The sequence below is a fragment of the Branchiostoma belcheri genome, unplaced genomic scaffold (genome assembly GCF_001625305.1).
Source record: "Branchiostoma belcheri isolate BF01 breed outbred unplaced genomic scaffold, Haploidv18h27 scaffold96, whole genome shotgun sequence".
In the NCBI taxonomy this organism is placed as follows: Eukaryota; Metazoa; Chordata; class Leptocardii; order Amphioxiformes; family Branchiostomatidae; genus Branchiostoma; species Branchiostoma belcheri.
The window spans coordinates 141674-151225 of record NW_017804642.1 but is presented as its reverse complement, the minus strand read 5'-3'; the positions used below and the strand labels follow the sequence as shown (position 1 = coordinate 151225).

The 9552-nt window shown below is 39.3% G+C and overlaps 1 protein-coding gene across 6 annotated transcripts in view; it reads right to left on the bottom strand.

Annotated features, from left to right (window-relative positions):
- Positions 1-4776: 4776 nt before the first annotated feature.
- The window catches only part of LOC109461807 (MAM and LDL-receptor class A domain-containing protein 1-like), a 101292-nt gene continuing 96516 nt past the window's right edge, over positions 4777-9552 (bottom strand). For 4 of the 6 annotated variants that reach the window (XM_019758252.1, XM_019758250.1, XM_019758251.1 and 1 more), the window contains exons 17-24: positions 9245-9336; positions 8741-8908; positions 8511-8604; positions 8229-8358; positions 7813-7925; positions 7309-7385; positions 6917-7079; positions 4777-6155 (exon numbers count right to left, since the gene is read on the bottom strand). In XM_019758252.1, coding sequence (XP_019613811.1) covers positions 5641-6155; positions 6917-7079; positions 7309-7385; positions 7813-7925; positions 8229-8358; positions 8511-8604; positions 8741-8908; positions 9245-9336 — 1352 coding nt within the window. In that variant the 3' untranslated portion in view covers positions 4777-5640. The remainder of the gene's footprint in view (positions 6156-6916; positions 7080-7308; positions 7386-7812; positions 7926-8228; positions 8359-8510; positions 8605-8740; positions 8909-9244; positions 9337-9552) is intronic. The other 2 variants (XM_019758249.1, XM_019758253.1) reach the window with 1 other exon arrangement.

Sequence of the window (9552 nt, the reverse complement as noted above, 5' to 3'; positions counted from 1 at the left end):
AGTGCAAATTATTCTACTATTGACAGGACGATCCTGTCAGCAGTGCAATATTTTCTGCTATTGACAGGACGATCCTGTCAGCAGTGCAGTATTTTCTGCTATTGACAGGACGATCCTGTCAGCAGTGCAATATTTTCTGCTATTGACAGGACGATCCTGTCAGCAGTGCAATATTTTCTGCTATTGACAGGACGATCCTGTCAATAGCCATAGGCTTTCGCGTTTTTTCGCGTTACGGGTTTCACGTCAATCTGACGATTTGCAGCACTGTCGTGACTCTTTGGCCCAAGTTACAGGAAGCGGAATTTCTTGGTTTGTTTTCTAGGAACAGGCCAAAATCAATGCGCGCGCGGACGTCATCCATAAAATTTACTTGGTGTGGCCTAACATGGTATGTACAACATATCGACGTCGAGAACTATAAAACACAATAGAAACAAAATATGCACCTTTGGAAGCCGTACAAACTCAATTTCTTAATCATCGTGATTAAAACAATTTCAAGCTACACACTGTAGTACATTTAGTATGTATATTTCATATTTCTTGCCTATATCTTTTACCTACTTTATCCGTGTCATGAGTTCCCGTCCCACATGTACAACTAAGATGGTGTGCGTTAGACCAAAAATGTGTCTGACTTGACTTATGTCGAGTCCTGGTGTCCCTGGCCTCGAGACAAAATGGCTGAACAACACTCTCTGTCTTCCATCACTTGACCCAAGCAGTCCATCTCCAGGCCAGTGTCTCTCCTGTCTGGAGCTGATGATTCCCTTCAAATGACCTTGACAGAGTCTGACGTATCTTAAGCCGACTTTACACCATCATTTTCGCGACAGCGGTGATATTTCCCGCTATCGGGACGGCGCTGTCGCGACGTGTGTAGACAGACCGACCGCTGCCGGGGATTCTCTTCACACGGCGTTCCCGCTGTCGGCAGTCCCGCTGTCTCGAAAAGCTGTATATAAAGTGGGCCTCTGTTTTGTATCAGCCATGCCAGAATGACCAGTATGATGATCGTGGTGTCCAATGTACTGCCTGCAAGCCTTACCCAACTTTCCTGCGCCCAAACAAGTACCAACCCTGCAAGTCTGGGACGTCTACAAACGCCGCCTAGCGGTCAAGACAAAAAAGGCACCAGGCTCACAAAACATTTCACTGGAACTACCGAAGGAATTCGCCTGCGAACCCACTTCTCCGTACTATCGCATCCTCAAATATTCTGTCTTCCCAAACGAAATAGTTCCTGACAAGTGGAAACAAGCAACTGTGGTCCCAGGACCCTAAAACCAACCAGCCAGTATTGACCAACTAAATGTACAGTATTGACCAACACATTGCCCTAAACCTCCCGTTCTCAAAGATCTAAAAGACGTCAAATTTGACCACAGACAACTGGACAGTTGGGCGATCTACAGTACACGCGTCTAACAACTGGGTTAATCCATCTACTATATGTACTCTTGTGGCTTCAGACTTCTCCAAGGCATTTGAACAAGTCCACCACCACACCGTTATCACCTGTGCGATGATGCCACTTCTGACGCCGTGAGTCCAGTGTGGAAATACGTTGACGGCATGGACATGTTACATGTACAAACAAGACGATTTCATCAGCAACCTTCTACTTTTCAGTCAGACTTAGGCCTGGTATGCCAATGGTCTAACCGTAATCGTATGCTTCTGATGAATGGATCAAAATGTCTCGCAATGCACATCAAATTCTCTCAAACCTACCACCTCTGCCACCAATTAACACGCCACTGACTGTCATGTCAGTTAGAGGTAAACAGAGAGGGAGAGAGACAGCCTGAGAACAGCATTCTTATGTGGAAGAGTAATCAAAAGTAGAAGATATGGTTCAATGGCATCACGATTAGAAAAAAAAGTCTGAGTATTAGTTGCCTTCCTTTCTGTCTACGATGACATGTAACATGTAAGCTAAATGTTACTATCATTATATATAAGGCGTTCTGTGTATGATAATATGAAGAATTAGTGTTTTTTTAACGACCTCTGAAATTAGATTATTTGTTACCTTCGCCAAGAAGGTTATGTTTTCAGAGGCGTTCGTGTATGTGTGTGTGTGTGTGTGTGTGTCTGTCTGTCTGTCAACGCGATAACTTGAGAAGGCCTTGATGGATTGTCTTGATACTTGGTAGATGGGTAGGTCTTGATGAGACCTCAAAATGATTAGATTTTGGACCCCCTAGCGGCTTGTTATGGTACTGCAGCTCAACTTCCGGTTTTGATATCTCAAGATCCAGACATGCTATGGTGATGAAATTTGGATGGCAGATAGCTCTTGTGCTGGGGAAGAAGTGACGTGAGTTTAGGCCCCCTAGCGGCTTGCTCTAGAACTGCAGGGGGGTTTAAAGGACAAATGTTTAAAAGAGGATAACTCAAGAACCGATTGATGGATCATCGTGATTTTTGGTATGTAGGTAGCTTAAGTGATGCTTGACATAATGATATTACAATTATGTGAATATTGATGTAATTTGCATAATTAATGAGGAAATTCAATAAATCAGCTGCATTCCATGATAGGAAGTTCAAGCTTGTAACATATGTTATTAAGAACGAGAGAAACACAGGCAAATATTGATTATGCAAATGAAGACTTAATTTGCATAATTAATGAGAAAATGTTATAATTGCGTAGTGGTAACTGCCTGGAGTTTCATACTTGGGGTGTTTGAAAGTTAAGTGAAGGTGAACATAATTAAACATGACTTATTCAAATAAGGACCACATTTGCATAATTTATGAGAAAATGGCATTCTTTGTTAAGATAAGACTGTCTTTTGGTGGAGAATGTGATCAACAGACTGATATAATTCATGCAATTGAGGATCCTATTTGCATAATCAGGGAGATTAGTATATTTCTTATTCATAAAGGCTAACATCATTTGGCGAAGGTATGAGATCGTGGAACTCTAGTTGTACATGCATTTGGGACCGAATCGCCTATATACATATAACTAATTCATGAGAGACGGTGCACCTCCCAGACTCTAACAAGCTATAAATGACCTCAGCAACCAAGCGTCTTTTCCGTAAGTAATTTCATCAGGTTGGAAGATACTTAGGGTATAGAATTTTCTTCTTACACAACCAGTACGGTTCTCACCTGCTTACGTTTCGATGTTTATCAGACACCTTCCTCAGAGCTTCTGACTGGAGTTCTGCAACTCGCCGCTTGATGGATTAAAGAAGCAGTCTGGATAAGGAAATCAACCCCAGTGATGAACCGGGACGAGGGGGATACAAGCCACGTTTTGGATTGCATTCTCGCTGCAAAAGCGCCACCTACATTGGCGATAAATAGCGGCGAGTTGCAGAACTAGACTCAAGTGAAAATGAGTACTGTCTGTCCAATATTCGTTGATATGTGTGGGACACAACATCAGCAACAGCTTTCTCTGTTCCGCGTGTATTGCATTGTTGCAATTTCAATTAAAAAAATGTAACAGTGTGTACGCAAACATACATAGCAGAAGAAGGAAGATACATTTAAAGTAACAAACTCGTGATTCTTTTAGTACGTTTGAATGGTCCATTTGTGACGGACATGGCCACATTGTTACTGCCACAAGTACTGTATAACTTTAAATCTGTGTATAGATCAATGTAACTAGTATTCTTATACAATGATCTGCCTTACATTGCAAATGTTACCAATTATCATAAAGTAAGCTTTGAATTGAGTTTTACTTGTACTTCATCCTATCATGCCTGCAAACGTTTAAGCTGCTCAACATTATCCAAAATATAAAAAGCACCATGCAATGTATCATTCATAGAACAAATTTTTGTTGTGATATAACAGCACATAATTGCATGTCATGATGTGATAAGGTGCCAGGGGACATGATGAAAAGTCATGACAATAAAACCTATTTGGCATTGTCTTTTTATTCGACTTGTTTTGACCTTTGCAGCATTTTAACGGTTAAGTATTTTCCTTGTTATGCTACCTATTGCCTAATATCTTGTAGTGTTCATTTTGACATGTTAGCCGGTCAACTGTGAGCGAGCACAAGTTTTAGGCTGCTCAACTGCCGGTATGTTGCGGCTTTTTTTCCAAAATTTATAAAGCACCATGCATGGTATCAATTTCGGTAATGAAAGTAGAATAAAATGTCATGAAGATCTGAAGAAAGATCTTGGAATAGCATTTAAATATACTTTGTTAACTTCTTGGTTAGCAATGCCGCCATTAACATTTGCATACCTACCGCAGTGTTACTGGCAATTCGCACTACGTTTTTTTCACCAATACGACCAACACCATTTGTATGGCAAACAGCAAAAACATATCATGATGTGATAAGGTGTCGAGCGTCACGACGAAAGGTCACAGCAAAAAAAATATTTCGTTGACTTGTTTCGACCACTTCACAATTTTAACTGTTACTTAGCCATTGGTTTTATGTGGAAACTTAAGTTAAAAGAAATGCAATTCTTTGCATTTCCGTTTCCGAAGTTTAAGTTTCCGTAGAACTACCTTAATACCGTCACTCTTAAATAGTTGTGCACCAAGTATTCGGCATATTTGGTAAAAACGCACCGAGTTGCGGGACAAAGTTTTAGATTGCCAAACCACGGTACGGCAGTATTAATAAGATTAAGCGAGCGGAATGTACCCGCGGAAACAGGCCATACACATGTATACAAGAACATGAATATAATGTGATTTAATCAATGGTTTATTAAACAATTAAACATGAAATGCTAGTTAACAATGATTGCTTTGCTTACATGTTGCTCCTCTTTGTTAAACGAGTGTATACCAATTAACATTTATTTTTGTTAACTTTTGTCCATTATAATTTGTATAAATGTTTCGTGTTTAACTGTGTAGAAATTCCTTATTCACATTCAATTTCATAAAAAGTACGTATGTCATCCACATTCATTCTTAGATTTGTTTTTTACTATTCATTTTTTAGATTTAGATTTATTTACTTGTATTAAGTATACAGAGTCTGTAGTTCAAAAGGGGTCTGGTTGTATCTGCCTACATTAATTTGATGTGGTGGTCAATAACTCTTAATGAAGATTTAGGGATAGCTTTCTTTCGTACGCATGTTTAAGCTTTTTATACGTTTTTTTTATTCATTTCCGTATCGTTTGTTTAGACAATAGATCCCAGTAGGCAACCATGTGTCAGTGTAAGTGGTTTGTTTGTGAATGTGGTTGAATTCTGTCCTTATTAACAATTTTTTAAAATTTGAATAATCATTGAGAAGGATAACTTTCTGATATTGTGCTGTCTTTTGACGTTGGTTTTATCAGAAGCACGAATCTTCTTAAAGTTAGTTATAAGGTCTGTATATGAATAGCAAAGTTCTTTGATCACAACCATTTATTTTTCACGAGCCGACGTTTCGATGACCGTCTGTCATCTTCATCAGGGCAATTCTGACTGGTTTGTGCACTGACGCAAGATGTTACTTGGTGCATAGTGCACTAAAGGTGTTACATAGTTCACAGTGCACTGTTACTTGGGTATTCACTGTTAACTAGTCTGTCAGCTCGTGAAAAATAAATGGTTGTGATCAAAGAACTCTACCATTAATTCGTTTTCCAACCTGATAACATTATTTACGGAAGCTCTGTATACATGTTTGTTTTAGCAGTCCACGTCTGTCATGGGTGTGGCACACCTGGATGAGTCAGACTGGGCGGAGTCCGGTCTAGCGTCATGACCAGTCTGCCTGCCATTCACCCTTTTCTGTCTCCTTTTCCGAAACTGGTCAATTTCCTGTCGAAGGTCGTCTACTGTCTGAAGGTCAAGTGTGCTAACCTTCATGTTTGGTGTAGAGCCATTTCTGTCATACCAAGCTGTTATAGCTGCCCTGTCATAGATACAGCCGTCATTAGAACGTACTGGTTCTCTCATTACACTGTTGCTGATAGGGCAGATATACTTACTGGGAACAAGTTCATTTGACCTTGTATTCTCGTAATCCCCCTCGCTCCGGAGAGCTGACAGAATAGCATGTGCCTTAGCTAAGGGTATGCCGATGTTGATGAGGTCTACCTCTGTACAGGACTGGAGGGTTTCATAAGTAAACTGATTTTCTGCCATGATGTTGATGCAGTCAACGAAGCCGTTTATCTTCAGGAAGTTTTGAAGTCGGTCATCTGAAAACAATACATTAAGACAAGTCAGAACACAACATTAATAGAACGTCCAGGACTTAATGCTTTCACCAAATGATGTTAATTCTTTAAGTTACCAGAAAATAATCGTCTAGGCTAAGGTGTAGAGAAAACCCAGAAAATCCATTATCTTAAAATATTGTATTGGAAAAGAATGATACATGAGTTTCGAAATGTATCATTTTGCGCATGTTTGGGATAAAGATTATTGACAAGGTTGTGTTGAAATTTGTAGAAACACCTCATGGTTATTGATTTGGCCTTTCTTACATGTATCTTTTGAAAATTTACCTATTGCTGCACAGGTCGTGGGATTTTGCAATGGTGATGAGTGCCAGGAAAATTTGGTGATATTTACTTTACACATTTGACTCCTTAAGTAACTTCCATCCATCCGTCATAAATAAGGCAGAGGTGTCAAGCACAATTGTCTGAAATCTCAAACTCAGTTGTTTATCTGGAGTAAACCTTGCGTTTGTATCTAAGCTATTACGTGAAAGAGATGAGTAGTTTCATAAGATACAATACAGGGAATACAACAGTGATGATTCCACCAAGTAGAGCTACATTGGTATTATCTATCACCTAAAGCAAACACACTGGTTCTAGCCTTACCTGACATTTATTGTAATTCATTAACCCCGCTTTTCCTGTAGTGCATTAGAAGACGAACGTTCTTGTCGTAAAGGCTTAATTATTACTACTGCTCTGTGAGAAATAAGTGCACAATAAGTATAAATTACCAACGAGCAAGGTGTAGTTGTTCTCACAGGCCATGTCGGACTTCCCAGTTGCTGCCATGTCTACGATGTTGTTGACCAGTGAGGCCTGACTGCTGCTGTCCATTGTGAACAGGTCTTTGGACGACGCGTAGGCAGGAATGGCGTATGCTCCGTCAGGTTCAACCTACCGACAAGAAACCAACACATAATTAAAAGTGACATTTAGCCCAGAATTTTTAAGTCTTACTACGAAGCTGGAAGGCATCCATATAATGCAGCTTATGCCCATCATATGTTTAATATTATTATTTTTCTTTCTTTCTTTCTTTCTCTCTTTTTTTGAGTATCTATATGTACGTGTTTTTAACGTTGTTTCATGTTGTTCTAAGATGAAGCGTTAAGAAGTTACTCACCTGCCCCTTAAGTTCCCGTGGTGTGACAGACCACTCTACCGGCCGCCCTCCTGCACCGTGTAAGGACTCATAATTGTCTGTTAAAAAGAAATATTTTTTTAGTACTTGGTTTGGATATGGATATTTTATGTTGCCTATCAGAATTCCCTGTTGATAAGATTCCCTGGAATGATATGTAATGTTTGTCGATTTCCTTCGTTTGTTTAAATTTTAACGGTTTAAACCATCGGCTAAATCAGCTCAATTGCAATAAAAAATTCTATTTCACTCAGTGGATAGTGTCTTATCATTTGCGGTTTTGCGTGTCATTTCATTCACAGGTTAAGCAATACATGTATTACAACAGTTACGGATTTTATAGGGATTTAGGACTCGAAGCTTGATCATCCAAGTTCTCAGAATCTCAGTTGTAATTCTTCGACACTCCATCTGTTTTAGAAAAATTTAACAAATTGTCTAACTTTTGCGTAAATCAGATTAATATGTTCATAGCAGGCAACTTACTTGCAGTGCTCCTTCTTAGGTCTTCGTAGGTTCGGACGTTACTATCTTCGAGTTGTGGTCGAGCTGGCAAACGTCCGAGTTGGTGACTGTTGTTCTGGGTATTATTGCCGTATCTGGACAGGGAATTTGTCAAATGCTTTGGATAGTTACTTAAAACGTAACGTTTATTTGATACCCTCATATTAAGTCAATACCCATGAGGGTTTGCTCTGCAAATGCAGATAAAACTATTCTTTGATTCAAGTCAATGGAGCCATCTACTGAAGATGACTAGCAAAAGAAAAAAATGGTAACAAACTTCTACTATTTAATGAAAAAAGCATATTATTTTACTACCGTCTTTTATCAGAGGATGCTACACTGAAAACGATATTGTAGTTGCAAAGTGCAATAACTTTATCTAACGTTTTGATCACCTTTCTTTCTTTATCCTTTTACGCCTGCAATAGACGGTAATGACGGTCACGACGATTCCTGTAATCACCACCGCCACGATGGAGACGGCAATGATTATGACTGATGTGGACGACAACCCGTCTTGTTTACCTAGGAGTAAGAAGCAAACAATCAAATAAAACGACAGAAAATGTTTTGTTTGCTGTTGTCGTTATTTTTTTAAGGAATCACCATTAAATGATTAAAGATGGAATTTTAAGGTTTAAATGAATGACAATTTGTTATAATCTAAGAGAATGTACCTTCTGCGTGAAGAGGACAGTAGGTTGCGAAAGACACATCGTCAACAGCTATGTCTCCCTGGTCTCCATTTCCCACAATGGCCTCTAGAACAACCTAAATAGGGGTACGTCAATGGTTTAAGTTAATCATATGTCCTATTAAACTTAATGACTTACTCGTAATGTGCATTAAACAACAACGAGCCTATTTAATCTCGATACGTATCCCACAGTTATGTTAAACCAGATACCTGGTATTTCCTGTTGTTAGTACCGATGTTGACTGAAGCAAACAGCCATCCCCTCCCCTGTTGTCCCTCCCGTCGCCACACTTCTTGTGTTGATTCATCCTCCACGTTCCTCACCAGAACTCGCAGGCTGCCGATGTTACGGCCTTGCATGTGGTAGAAGAATCGGAACTAGACGGAAAAAAGAACATCTTGTCTATAAGGGATACCAGATAACTCTTAAAGCAGAGGTTGATGGTGTAAGATCGTTTTCTTTTTATATATGAACAATTTTTTGTCTCTACCACCACCAAACGGGCCATATATAAAAATCAAACGATCTTCCCCAATCAACCTCTGCTTGGAGAGTATACCAGATCATAATTGTAGCTCAGTTTGTCCCCTAAGCCATAGACTTATGTCAAGCAAGGGATGAAAAGGATAAGAAAATAAGTATCCAGCCCCTTTGCTGTTGTCGCTGACAATACAGATATTTTTTTTTTTAAGTCAATTGTTTAATATCCGTACCTGGCAGGGTGAGCCGTCCGTGATTACGGGGCTAACAAGTTGGGCCTTTTGCCCTTCAGTATTGTCTGAAGAGTCGATGAATATGTAGAAACCTGGGTGCGAAATTTAGTTTAAATAAGGTAAGAACTTTATTGCACGACAATTGCACATGGTACAATGTATGGCAAACTACATAAAGAGAGTAACAAACAATAAAATGTGTTGAACAAGACCTAATGTCGAATAAAATCTAACAAATCTATATCATAATCATTCAAATAATAAGGGATAGCACAAGTCTATGATTAAGTGTTACAATCGAGTGGGCA